The 13,426-nt window shown below is 49.2% G+C and overlaps 5 protein-coding genes across 5 annotated transcripts; 3 read left to right on the forward strand and 2 right to left on the reverse strand.

The window, feature by feature from the left end:
- Positions 1-557: 557 nt before the first annotated feature.
- N7484_004763 (sterol desaturase family protein) lies at positions 558-1,601 on the reverse strand (the record flags this gene model as incomplete). Its single annotated transcript, XM_057115183.1, has 1 exon — positions 558-1,601. The coding sequence occupies one exon, from the start codon at positions 1,599-1,601 to the stop codon at positions 558-560; it is 1,044 nt and encodes a 347-aa protein (XP_056975323.1).
- A 2,462-nt stretch (positions 1,602-4,063) lies between these two features.
- On the forward strand, positions 4,064-4,612 carry N7484_004764 (putative vacuolar transporter chaperon Vtc1; the record flags this gene model as incomplete). The annotated part of the gene is made up of 2 exons (XM_057115184.1): positions 4,064-4,097; positions 4,266-4,612. 2 exons carry the CDS (start codon positions 4,064-4,066, stop codon positions 4,610-4,612), a joined length of 381 nt encoding a protein of 126 aa, XP_056975324.1.
- A 531-nt stretch (positions 4,613-5,143) lies between these two features.
- On the reverse strand, positions 5,144-7,127 carry N7484_004765 (gamma-glutamyltransferase family protein; the record flags this gene model as incomplete). Its single annotated transcript, XM_057115185.1, has 4 exons — positions 5,144-6,418; positions 6,476-6,825; positions 6,886-6,904; positions 6,963-7,127. 4 exons carry the CDS (start codon positions 7,125-7,127, stop codon positions 5,144-5,146), a joined length of 1,809 nt encoding a protein of 602 aa, XP_056975325.1.
- Positions 7,128-7,945: 818 nt separating this feature from the next.
- On the forward strand, positions 7,946-9,697 carry N7484_004766 (GTP-binding protein Obg; the record flags this gene model as incomplete). Its single annotated transcript, XM_057115186.1, has 1 exon — positions 7,946-9,697. The coding sequence occupies one exon, from the start codon at positions 7,946-7,948 to the stop codon at positions 9,695-9,697; it is 1,752 nt and encodes a 583-aa protein (XP_056975326.1).
- Positions 9,698-9,956: 259 nt separating this feature from the next.
- On the forward strand, positions 9,957-13,135 carry N7484_004767 (ssDNA endodeoxyribonuclease RAD1; the record flags this gene model as incomplete). The annotated part of the gene is made up of 6 exons (XM_057115187.1): positions 9,957-10,004; positions 10,066-10,243; positions 10,300-10,387; positions 10,446-11,045; positions 11,100-12,183; positions 12,236-13,135. 6 exons carry the CDS (start codon positions 9,957-9,959, stop codon positions 13,133-13,135), a joined length of 2,898 nt encoding a protein of 965 aa, XP_056975327.1.
- Between the last annotated feature and the right edge of the window lie 291 nt (positions 13,136-13,426).

A 13,426-nucleotide genomic window follows, 5' to 3' on the forward strand; every position in this document is an offset into this window, starting at 1 on the left:
ACCGGAGAGAAACAAACCAATAGGTAACTTCGCTCTACCCATCATATTCGGAGCTTTTATGCAAAGACTCACAAAATGTTATCAATATCTGTTGATGTTGATGCTGAACTTGTGTTCATGCCAAGTTGCCCCACCAACAACAGATCTTCAAACACGAGAAATTGGGTCACTGGACCCCACCGAACGGTTCGTGTGAGTTTAGTGTGAGACTATTGGTTTGTTTCCATAGATACGTATCCACTTTTCAATCAACCACTTTCAATCAAGACGATAAGGCACATCTAAGAACCTCGGTTGGTGGCGTTGAGAAATGCTTTTTTTACAATCTAGACGCTCTCCGTCCAATAGTCCAAGGATTACCTAGATTTGCGGAGCAGCCTTCGAAGGCTCGTGAATATCTGGGCATCTGGTAAGGACTACAGTTAGGCGACCCGCGAACGTGGAACAGTAAAGGCTATGATTCATGACTGGAAATTTATTCTAACTCGTTTGTATATATAAATTATCAAGTCTAAGCCCGCCCCCAAAAGAACAAAACTCCATGACAATTGCATCCTCTAAAATATAGGCATGATCGCTCGATTCTCATAATCCACATTAGAGTCCACACTCTCAATCCGCTCTCCACACGTTCCAAAGATCCGGTCCCAAACCCGAGTCTGCTTGCCATAATTATGGCTTTTTCTCCACCCTTTGCGATGATGAAGGTCGTGGTCCTCAATAACCAATTCCATGTCAAAGATTCTCATCAACCAAGACATGGGATTCGGTACACAGGCATGGATGCGAAGACCACTGTGCCCTGCAACCTCTGCAAACAAAACATAAAGCTGAGAGATATGCCACTCGTAAAAACCCATTGGAAATCCCATGAGTCTCATCGTGTAAAAGGCCATTAATGGAATGCCAACAATGTCGAAGAATTCTTGTTCGGAATCCGCATAAATTGTAAGCAGCGGATTGGGGTGCTTGGTAAGGTGATGTGTGCGGTGATACTTCCATAGACCGTTCACGTCGTGCATCAGGCGGTGATACCAGTAGTACCAGAAATCCACAACGACACTATAAAGACTGACTTCAACGAACACCCATGTCCAGTTGAGAGATAGGGGGGCTTCGCTCTTGTTATAAGTCAGGTAGACGGAGAACAGCGGGCGTAAAAATCCCGCAAGAACGACTGATAAAAGTGCTTTCCCTACTCCTGCATCGGGGATCCCATCTCGCTCATGTTTATCTCCATCGAGGAATCCGTGTTTGTGGCCGAGTTCTCGAATGGAGCGCAGTTCACGGAATGCAAAGAGGCGCGCTGCTTGGTAGTAGTAGATGAAAGCGATGACGGGATGGAATTGGTATCCCGTAAGTGATACAAATAACTGGTGGACCATCAGGGGAAGACAAGCGTAGAATAGAATCCAGCGATGCATTTGCCAATCAGGTAGATATGGCAGCTTCTCCGTCTTAGCATGGATGGGAATCTCTCGGTCAAGATCCACATGATAGAGGTTGATTTTCTCGAGAATCTTGTGGGGGATGGACCATTGGCTCTTATCTTGGCGCCAGGTTGACTTCATGGAGTCTCTGGGGTTGATAGGGGCGCCCATGGTGATGGCTGATGGTGAAGATCTACTTTAGGGGCTGAATGGGGGATATGTGGCTAGATATTAATGCCACAATTACGACCTCTCATGTGTGCTCGGTATTACGGTCAGACCGAGGTTCTTGATGATAAGTTTTGCCTCTTTTTGAAGCCCACCATACATATTCACCTGACCTTAGGTGCAGTCATTGGTCTGAATAATGGCTAATGAATTCTGATTGGATCTCGCACTGCTTACCCATTAAGGAATAGGGATTGCAGATCTGATCCGGCAAGATCAACGCACATGAAGGCCACAATATTCAAGCCTACTTTTTAGGTTATTTAGATAAACACTTGCAGTCATCTAGTCGCATATACCGTGAATTCTTGGGTGAGTGGTGTTTCACATGAATGAGATTCGTAGTCATGGGTGAGTTTAGGCGCCCACCTTTGCCGATTACGCTTCTTGCTCCGGCTCACCCTATCGCCTCCTCTTCACGAGCACCCAAGCTGACTGTCACTACATGCCTCTGCATAAGCACTAGTCTATGCTTAAGTACTATTGTTCCTAGAGTAAACACCTTATCTACATTAAGGTTGGTGGTATAAGACCCACTGTGCGTTTGCAGGGGTACTACATGACTAAGCTTCCTCAAGGTTCTCTGCGATAGATTCGCCAAGGTCCCCAGAGTCTACGGTCGGAAAAGTAAGTCACAAAGTCAATTTGGATTAGGTAAATGGTAACATGGCATTATTGACGGAAAACATTTCGCACTTCGCGGGATCCGCATGCGCCGGGCAGTGCCGTTTGGCGGTTCCGTCGAAGGTTCCATGGTTGTCGGTCCGTATCCCATACAGTTTTTAAAGCAACGGCCTCAGGGTCTTCCCGCCCTCGGAGTCCCCCTTCTTTTGCCGAGCTCGCCTCCAGCTCGTTGGAACTGCGCTTCGTAGCTGTTCCAGCCACCTTGAAAGGCGGATGACATGATACACATCAGATCTTGTGGCTTCGTTCACTCGAAACACCTACACGCGGGCTTCAAAAGGTTAACACCTTATGGTCGCTTAAAGTTCTCTCCAAAAGGATGACCGTGGGGGCGTTGTGTCCGCAGGTAAGCGAATGAAGGCGATGGAAGAAAGACCGCAGGTAACTAAGCCCCTGATTAGTCATGTCTCGTCTCGAGGACCACAAATGGTAAATAGAGCAAAAGCATCCAGATGTCAGAAAAACCCTTTGCAGAAAGTAATAGGTTGCTGACATGGACAACCCCACCCCGGTAGAACCCATGAATAGGCGCGCACTCCTGCCTGATGTGGACTGGTCCACGCCTTGCATCTGCAGCTGAGGTGCACTAACCCCATCGCAGACGAGACAGAGTCGAGGCTGTATAAAGCGCACGTGCTCTGTTGCCCAAAACGATAGGGCAAAATTTAGAGCTTCCGAACTGCATATTCCGTCGTTCCGACTCGTTTAAACTTACTTATTATGCCGGGTCATACAAAGGCGGGACTCGCCGACAAGCCAGGAAGAAAGAACCCATTCCGAAAACACGGGGCCGACAATTTCCGCGAGATGTGGCGGGTCAATGAGGCGACAATCCGGGTGGGTTTGACAGAGGACCCAGAACCCGCCGTGGGTTCCCAACCGTAAAGGTTTTTATTTCCAAGACCATGCTTCTTGGTATCTCAATTGGCAAAAATGCTTGTGTGAAATGCTTGGTATAGACGTTGAAAAGTAATCGGATGATCGCCACGCCGTCGAGCGCCGCCGGAAAATTCGGCTGCAGGGGCGTGCTGCATCGATATCGGCAAGTCACAATATCCCGCAATTCAGCCGTATCTTATTCTATTGGACGAATTCTGTTTGAGTCTAAATGCCTGGCGGATACCTCCATGCACTGTGGGTTCTAGGTCCCATGGCCCATTGTGGCCCCAATACGATGATAAGTGAGCAATTTCCTTTCTCGGCAGATGTCAAGCTGATAAGATCAATTGTCATATGGTTATTGGGGTGTACTCTGGGTTCCTGGACCCCAGAGACATGAAATGTTTTTTTCTCTTTTGAGTTCCAGGGTTTAGATGGATAGATCCATGGATGTCTGGAGCTATGGAGGGAAGAAATAGCATTGGTTTCAGGCCCAACGAATTTTTCGTGCTAAAGATAATTGGGAAATGCCTGTGGCCAAGCGATATCAGCATTGGACGCACGTGCAGACACAGCGGCGGAGCTGCAGCGGCGCTAGGCCCAAAGAGGCAAGGTCGGCACGGACGGTCGCGACTTCCCTCGTCATTCAGCGGGGATTGGTTCACTGCTACTCTTCTTTTACTGCTCTTATTCTCTCTTCTTCTCTGTTAAATCTCTTCCAACATCACACTTTCCTCTCTCTCAAGCTCCGGAGAAGTAAACGATTCTCACTCGGCTTGCCACTGGAATTCTACCTCATCCATCCCGTACGACCTCAACGTTCTCACCATCTCCTCCGAGTCATGTCTAGCCAACCTCTTCTCCAAACCGCCCCGGGTGAGTAACACTGTTTTTTCCACTGCTTCATCGACGGGACACCGACAGGTGAAATTGGTTTCGCTTGGAAATATCAGGCTCCAAGCTCCGTTGACATCCCTGAGGTGATGATTCGCCAGATAGCTCTTTGCAATCCGCAATGCAACGCAACGAACTAACAGTATGCAGGCAAGCGCATCGCCCTCCCAACCCGTGTTGAGCCCAAGGTCTTCTTCGCCAACGAGCGCACGTTTCTGTCATGGTTGAACTTCACCGTTATCTTGGGCGGTCTGGCCGTCGGTTTGCTGAACTTCGGTGATCGTATCGGTCGCATCTCCGCGGCCCTCTTCACTTTCATCGCAATGGCCGCCATGATCTACGCAGTCGTCACATTCCACTGGCGCGCTCAAAGTATTCGTCGCCGTGGACAAAGCGGTTTCGACGATCGCTTTGGTCCCACCATTTTGGCTATTGCCCTCTTGGCCGCCGTTGTGGTCAACTTCATCCTCCGCATGCAGGACAACGAATTGAACTGATTGGGTTCTTTTCAGCGCGATGAAACATTTGAAGATTTGATCTCGACCCGGTGCATATTATCATGTCATTTCAGATCCGCTACTTGCACTCACCATCATTTTTCTGTCTGAATACTATCGTGGCGTCCGTTTATAAGTCAGTCACGTGTCAATATCCCTGTTGAAGCGTTCTCGATCTCGGCACTTATGGGGGCGTTTTGGATTTGAATCTGGGTCACTTTTAACAAAATATTTGTCTCCGTCTTGGGCCGCGAGCAAAAGAGTTTGGCTCAATGTCAAATTGATACCTCCGGATTCCATTGGATGTCACTATCTACGAATTGGTAGAGTCACCTGCAATTTCATTTGAAGGGGTTAAATGAACCACGCTATCGGACATATGACATCTATCTGGGCGTCAGTAAAGAGCCCCAGAGCATAAAAGTGATTTGAATTTTTCTTTATCTAGTCGCATCTTTCATTCATTGGTAAAATTCGAAACTTGGTAACATACCTGCAGTGTTCAGGCCGGACAGAACAGTCCTCAGCACATTAAAGCAGCGGAAAGGCCATTCCATCGCCACGTGGGTCACTTCCTGCACTGTATACCAATTGGCCATCATCGTAGTGTAGACGAATAATCTGCCCACGACCAAACATCGCCCGTTCCCAACCCTTGAGTACCTCAATCTTGTGACCCAGGCGGCGCAGACCCTCAATGGTCTCCTCGCTGATTCCCTCCTCAACACACACCGTGCGGTCGCGATCCTCCGATGTCGGAGCCTTGACGCAAATACGCGGAGAATCAAGAGCTGCTTGAGGGTGGTAACCGAATGCAAGCATGTTAAGCAGGACCTGTACATGGCCTTGCGGCTGCATGAAGCCACCCATCACACCATAAACGGAGTGCAGCGATCCGTCCTCCACATTGGTAATCAAGGCAGGAATAATGGTATGGTAGGGTCGCTTGTTCGGGGCCAGAACATTCGGATGTCCAGCTTCCAAGGAGAAATTGGCGCCACGGTTTTGCAGAGTGAAACCACAACCAGCGGGAATGATAGATGTGCCGAACCCAGCATAGTTACTGTTGATAAACGAGATACCGTTGCCTTCGCGATCTGTCACTGCAAAGTATACTGTGTCGCAATGATTGTGGGCTGGGCTTCCGTGGTCCAAGAGCTCAGCTACACGGTCTGGCGAGAAGAGATTCGCCCGTTCGGCTAGGTACTCGCGAGCGAGAAGGCCTTGCGATGGCACTTTCTCAACGTCGGGGTCTGTCACCCACCATCCTGCATCTGCGAAGGCAATTCTCAAACTCTCAATCACAGCGTGCAGGTATTCTGCGGAGTTATGTTGGTCCTGACTGAACTTCGGGATCTTGCCAACGCGCTCTAACTCTTCCATGATACCGAGAGCCATTAGCGCAACAATACCCTGGCCATTTGGTGGGTGTTCCCAGACTTCAACACCCTGGTTAGTGCCATCTGTCCCTGGTGACTGCTTAGAAGCAATATCCTGGCCAGTGAATTTGAGTGAGATGGCATCCACTTCCTGTGTCCCCTGCGCAGCATGTTGTGCCAAATCTTCAAGATCTAGATAACTTCCCAAACTTTGGGCAACCTTTACGATTTCCTCGGCAATTCTACCTTGGTAAAAGCCCTTCTTGCCCTCGGCTGCCAATGTACGGAACGTTCTCGCCAATGTGGGGTTCTTCATGATCTCGCCAGGAAGGGGGGCACGCACTCCATCCTTAGCAGCTGGATCCTTCTTCAACATTTCACGGAAGTTGGGCGATGCTGCACGAATATCCTTCTCGGCTTCTTGCCACTAGTCGTACGGGTGAGCTCACAGATAACAAAAGCAAGGCAGGGATCAATCACTTACACCGTGAGACGAAAGCTCCGAAACGACAAAGCCATCTTCACCCATCTCAATAGCAGGTCGTAGAATCTGTTCCATTGACAGTTTCCCACTTCCAAACTTCTCAATCGTATCCACCCAGCCTGCCGCGGCACCTGGAACTGTCGCTGCGAGAGCATTCAGGAAGGGAATGCTGCCTGGTGCATCGGGAGCCAAGTTCAAATCCTTGCGCACTTTCTCCAATGTGGCCTTGGCGGGGTATCGACCTGATCCATTCAGGGCATGGACCTTTTTAGTTTCGGCCTTATAAAAGAGACAGAACATGTCGCCGCCAATCCCAGTCGAGCCCGGCTCGGACATATTGATTGCGGCAGCTATACCATCCATACGATTAGACATGGACTCTTATCGTTTTAAAATGTCCTCAGACTCACCAACAGCAACGGCAGCATCCTGAACGAATGAGTCAGTCGCAATCTTCCAATTCAAATGGGTTTGAATTTCAACATACAGCTGCATTTCCTCCCTGGCTCAAAATGCGATGTCCTGCTGCAGCTGCCAACGGCTGCGTGCAGGACACTATGCCATGTTTGCTGTGCACAGTGCTCCTCCGACTAGCGAAGGGGACATAGCCCGCGTTACCTTTCGCATAGACTGCTTTCGAGTTGAGCGGCATGATGGTCTTGAAATTGGTGCCTCAATAAACCTTGGAGTGTTCTATGGTGTATCAGTGACGGGTGGAGGAGCTTCCTTTATTGTGTTACACCTGACACAACCTCCCTGGTATGGTTGCAATACGAGTCTCTGGCTACCTGCTTAATCGGGGAAAGGGGAGGGGCCGCAGTACCCCGCTGTTCCTTGGAGAAGTTGGAGTCTATCTTATCGCACGGAGAAACGGCGAGCTCCGCGGGTGATTAGCCGAGGTTCCCGTGTTTACTATTCTGCTCTGGGCCCTTTAATTTAATGTTAAGATGGAATAGGTGACATTATTCCTCAGCTCAGTTTTCTCATTTATGTATGTTCCGCTGGGTAGGTATTGGTAAAGTGGTTGGTTCCTACACCTATATATATTTATGTATGGTTCAATCAACACTAGGTATGATCGTGGACTTAAGGACTTATAGGTACCTGAGCAGGATGGTGATTTAAGTCTACTTCGGAGCCCATGAATGTTCCAGAGACACCAACTTTATTGAAAAGCCAGGCCCTGGCATTTGCGCAGATAGAAGAAAGTCGAAGGCCTGAGGCTACAAAAGTACCTAGTACAGAGGATGATATCTCCACGTGACCCTTATCGATAGAGCTTGGGTTTTTGGTTCTGGATTGCAGATAAGCTTGTCCTGCATCTTTTTCATCCAACTTTCATTTCTCCTCAACCTTGAATTGAAATATATATATATTGGTCGCAGCCCACAAATGATGCTGCAGAATTGATCTGGTTGCGCATACCTTGCTTGTATCAGTTAAATACCATTTGAAATCAACACCTACAATATGATGCCGCACCCACGAGCCTGCCTACTCCTTTCGAAGCAGCCGCTTCGAATTGGACGACTTACCTACTCCCAAACTCTTCTCCCTCGAACACCCCGGGCAGTCATTCCCAAGCGGAGGCTATATACCACTGAGAACCACACCCCCCAATTTGCCGAGACTCAAGATGAAACACAAGATTTATCGCATTTGAACCCATCGCCAGAAGACTACTCTCGCTTCATATTCCAAGACAAATGCTCCGTCACAATGCATGCCGGCGCTGGCGGACACGGCTGCGTTGCCTTTCTACGAGAAAAGTATATTGAAGAGGGTCCCCCGAATGGAGGCGATGGTGGCAGCGGAGGAGGCATTTACATACAAGCCGTGGAGGGATTGACTAGTCTACACAAACTCGCTCGAAGGGGTGTCATCCGAGCTAGCCGAGGAAAAAACGGACAAGGCAAAAGCAAAGGCGGAAAACGGGGCGATGATGTCTTAATCCAGGTACCTGTTGGGACAGTGGTTCGTGAGATCGATCGCCACGATCCCGTCGCAGAGGAGATGGCTCTTAGGCGGAAAATTTATGAGGATCAACAGCTTGAGCAGCAAGAACGGCGTGCAGAGCGTACTGAGAAGCGGCTTGAGCAGCGCGCAAAGTCGGAGGATATGGAAGAAGGGGAGGAGCTTGAAGAGATGGAGGAGGAGGAAGATGAAATCACGCCTATTCGTTTTGATCGCTGGGTACTCTATCCTGGCGCCAACCCGGCCGATTTCTTGACGGTAGACTTTCCGCGATTAAAACCGCGGCGACAGGGTATTGCCGCAATGGAGCCCCAGGCCCCGATTTTCCTTGATCTTTCAGCGCCAATGGACAAGCCAATGTTGTTGGCAGCTGGTGGTGCCGGCGGTTTGGGCAACCCTCATTTCGTGGGTCGTGTTCGTGGACGGCCAAAATTTGCTTCTCGGGGTGAAGGTGGAATGAAACTAGAGCTTGACTTTGAACTCAAGTTGTTGGCAGATGTTGGTCTTGTCGGCAAACCCAACGCTGGAAAAAGCACTCTTCTACGATCATTGACAAACAGTCGCACCCGGATTGGCAACTGGGAGTTCACTACCTTGTCCCCGCACATCGGCACCGTTATAGTTGACGACCACAGAGGCAGACCGCTGGTAGAGAACCGAGGAAAGAAAAATCGTACTCACTTCACGATTGCGGATATCCCCGGTCTGGTTGAAGGTGCACACCTCGACCGGGGTCTTGGTCTTGGATTCCTTCGGCACATTGACCGGGCGGGCATCCTGGCCTTTGTGTTGGACCTGAGTAATGGAGACCCCGTACAAGAGCTGCAGAAACTATGGCACGAACTCGGCGAGTATGCAAGAATTCGCGACTCAGAGCCCGAAACCGTTCCCGAGGAGCCGCAGGGTGTGATCGACTGGGACACGTCTTCTGCCGCTTATCCAGAGTTCGAAGATGATACACCTCAAGAGACATTTCACAGGCCAGCCCGAGGTCTCCCTCATCTCCCCATGCCTCCTCTACACACCAAAGCTTGGTTTGTCGTAGCCACCAAGGCTGATCTCGAGCACACACAACCGCAGTACCGAGCGCTCCAAGAGTATTTAACTGCAGTTGAAAAAGGCGAGATTGAGCACCCATCTGGGCACCCTGATGGCTGGAAACAGAAGTTGCGAGCTGTTCCTGTCAGTGCTATTCGAGGCGAGGGTGTAACTCAGATCCCTAAACTGGTGATGGAGTTCCTGGACTAAAGACATTGGATAGCTGTTTAAATATTGTACAATACTTTAATATACGGAAAAGTTTAGACTCACCACTTAAAATATGATGGCTGGATCTTTCATTCTGCCACACCATTTCTAAAATATTGGACAGCTACCCTTGAGTGAACATGATGCAGCTATATCAACTGCCATACTCCCAAAGGTTGCATCATACTTTATCACGTGACTGCGCGGCGACACATCCGCGGGATCTTGTACTCTACCCACGCGTCAAGACAGGCTCCTCATGCCTCCGGAACGAAACAATGCGCCGGTGAAGCTGTCACTGCCTCTGGTAAGCCTTCAACTCTCCTTCCCCCCCCCTCCGCCGACTCTACTAATGCACTCCCAATCAGCAATACCAGCAGGACATCTTCACCGAACTACGCGCCGAGGATGAGCTGGTCGTGCTTGCTCGTGGCCTTGGGCTCCTGCAACTGATAACAAACTTCCTTCACTTTCACGATGCGGCCGGGAATAATTTGGTGTTGGTGGTCGGCGCGGATGAACGAGAAAATGAGTGGATCGGAGAGGGTACGATATTTACCCTGGGCTTACGCAGCGTGGTCACTTACACAGAGTACCAACAGCATTGTCGGAGCATAATGACCGCAGCAAGTCTCCACTGGCTAGAGGTTTGAGAGCGATCAATACCGATAAAGCGAGTGTATCCATGCGGTGGGTGTCAATGATATCCCTGATCAATTCTCATTGTGCTAATCGAATTCCCTATCAGAGAGCGAATCTACGCCCAAGGTGGTATTCTGAGTGTGACATCCAGGATTTTGGTCGTTGATTTGCTGTCAAAGCTGCTCGATGCTGAAAAGGTAACGGGCATGGTTATCCTGCATGCTGATAAGGTCGTTGCAACTTCTTTGGAAGCGTTCATCGTGCGCATCTACCGACAAACGAACAAGCGCGGCTTTTTGAAGGCCTTTTCCGAGTCTCCTGAGCCATTTACTACAGGCTTTGCGCCACTGGCTAATATGCTGCGCAATCTGTTTCTTCGAAAGGCATCTCTATGGCCCAGATTCCATGTCGCCGTGTCCGAGGCACTGGAAGGAGACCGCAAGGCCGAAGTAATTGAACTGGAAGTTCCAATGAGCTCGAAGATGCGAGAAATTCAGAACGCAGTGCTTGAATGTGTGGACCTCAGTGTTGCGGAGCTTCGCAAGGCCAACACCGGGCTAGACATGGAAGAGTGGACCGTGGACAGCGCCCTGCACAGAAACTTTGCAGCGTCAATTAGACGGCAAATGCAACCTATCTGGCATAGAGTGACTTGGCGCACTAAACAAATTGTTGGCGACCTAACAGATCTTCAATCTATCCTTCAGTTCGTGCCCTCTTGTATGTGTGTCTTTCTATGACTGATTTTTGATGATAACAGAGCTCTGCTTACTTACGACTCGGTGTCTTTTGTTAAATTTTTGGATACAATTGTGATGGGCAGTGCGCCACCTCCAGGATCCAATCCCCACAATCACTCGCCATGGCTTTTTCTTGATGCTGCACATGTTCTTTTCCAAACAGCGAAGTCAAGAGCCTACGAAGGGAAGCTTGATGCATCTTCTTCGGCCGCATTCTCAGCTGCCTTGCAACCCGTTCTTGAACCGCTTCCAAAATGGGATGTACTTGCAGAGGTACTGCAGGAGATTGAACATGATGCTTACTTGCATCCAACCAATGTGGATGAATCAAATAGCACCATACTAATCATGTGCAGTGAGGTCAAAACGTGTTTTCAGCTTCGTGAGTACATCGGCACTATGAGTACCAAAATTGGGACTGTAACAAAGCCCCAACATGGAGACGGAGAGGCGGACGAGCCAAGCGAGGAAAATTCTTCGGCAGATGTCATTATGAGACGCCGATTACGAAGCTATCTCAACTGGAAAAGATCGCTGTCGAACGTCAATAAAAATCTATCGCAGGACGAAAATCAGCCTAGGACACCAACAGGAGCGGCATCGGGCCAAAGACAACAAGGAAGACTCCCGCCAAACAAGCGTCGGCGAGTGCGAGGTGGAGGAGCAGTTAATTCTGCAGCTGCGCGCGTGCCGAACAGCAGTGTTCAAACTCAGGTTGAGCAACCTATCGAGGTCATTAATCTTCTCAATGAGATCCAGCCCACAGAGGTCGAGGAAACGCAAAAAATCGAAATTGACATCGACGAACTCGAGGACATGGAAGATTATTACGAGCTTTACGATATGAATGATCTTGTCATGATTCATTCATATGATGGTGACATGGATGAACACATTCTAGAAGAAGTTCGGCCGCGGTACATCATCATGTATGAGCCAGACTCTGCATTCATTCGCAGGGTTGAAGTTTACCGTAGCTCACACTCTGGCCGGAATGTGAAGGTATACTTCATGTATTATGGCGGATCGGTCGAGGAGCAGCGATACCTGAGTGCCGTGCGTCGGGAGAAAGACTCCTTCACCAAGTTAATCAGGGAAAAAGGGGTAAGTAACAAAGTTCTTATTATGGTGGAAAGATCTCTAATCCATTTTCTAGAATATGGCTGTCACTTTGACTCATGACAAGAGTGCCGAAAACCCGCAAGAGCAGTTCCTCCGCACAGTCAATACTCGTATCGCTGGAGGTGGACGGCTTGCAGCAACGGCAGCTCCGCCACTGGTGGTGGTCGATGTGCGGGAGTTTCGAAGTGCGCTTCCGTCTCTTTTACATGGAAACAACATGATCGTGGTCCCCGTTCAACTCACAGTGGGCGATTATATTCTCACTCCCGAAATTTGCGTCGAGCGAAAGTCCGTTCAGGATCTCATGCAATCTCTAAGAAATGGACGCTTGTACAACCAAGCTGAAACCATGCTTCAACACTACAAAAACCCTCTGCTCCTAATCGAGTTCGACCAGGACAAAGCTTTTACCTTTGACGCGTTCACAACTGGCAACATCAGGACTGAGTCGGGATTCTCCACAACCGGGGCGCCCACCAGCTCTAGTTCGAGCTCAATGACCAACTCATCAAACGCCAAAAGTGCCCAGCACTTACTCGTCCTTCTCACGCTCGCATTCCCACGACTCAAAATTATCTGGTCATCTTCGCCCTACCAGACCGCTGAGATCTTTGCGGAACTAAAAAAGAATAGCCCTGAGCCCGACCCGGTTCGGGCCGTCCAAATTGGGTTGGACATCGATATCTCTGGAGCTGAGTCTGGCGATGTCATGGCTGCGACTGGGATTGAGCATCGTACCTTCAATCTCCTGCCACAAGATATGCTAAGGGCCGTACCTGGTGTGACACCGCAAGCACTTGACCGTCTTACTTTAGAGACGGACAATATCAGTGAGATAGCTAATATGGATGAGGAGCAACTGGATCCGCTGGTTGGGAAAGAAGCTGCTCGTAAGATTGTATCGTTCTTCCGGAAGAACCTTTTTGATGACTGAACAAGTGACCTGTTTAAGCAAGTACAAAAATCTGTTACGAAGGGCTTAATCGAGATCTAGGACTAATTATGCTAGACTGCTAGTCAGAAGTCATTCCTTCAGCATAGTATAGACCGTTTTCCATTTCACTTATCCTTCCTTCATAGGCAGTTAAATTATATGCCTCGACCGCTGAATTTCGCCATGAAATAACCTAGTTGGTTTGAATACCTCATAATTAACGGTCTTCATTAACTACTAAGTTACAAGGTTTGTAAACTACGATCTGGAATGACCATCCAGTGAATTGGA

The sequence above is a fragment of the Penicillium longicatenatum genome (assembly GCF_028827895.1).
Source record: "Penicillium longicatenatum strain IBT 33135 chromosome Unknown contig_2_segment0_segment0, whole genome shotgun sequence".
Classification (NCBI taxonomy): domain Eukaryota; kingdom Fungi; phylum Ascomycota; class Eurotiomycetes; order Eurotiales; family Aspergillaceae; genus Penicillium; species Penicillium longicatenatum.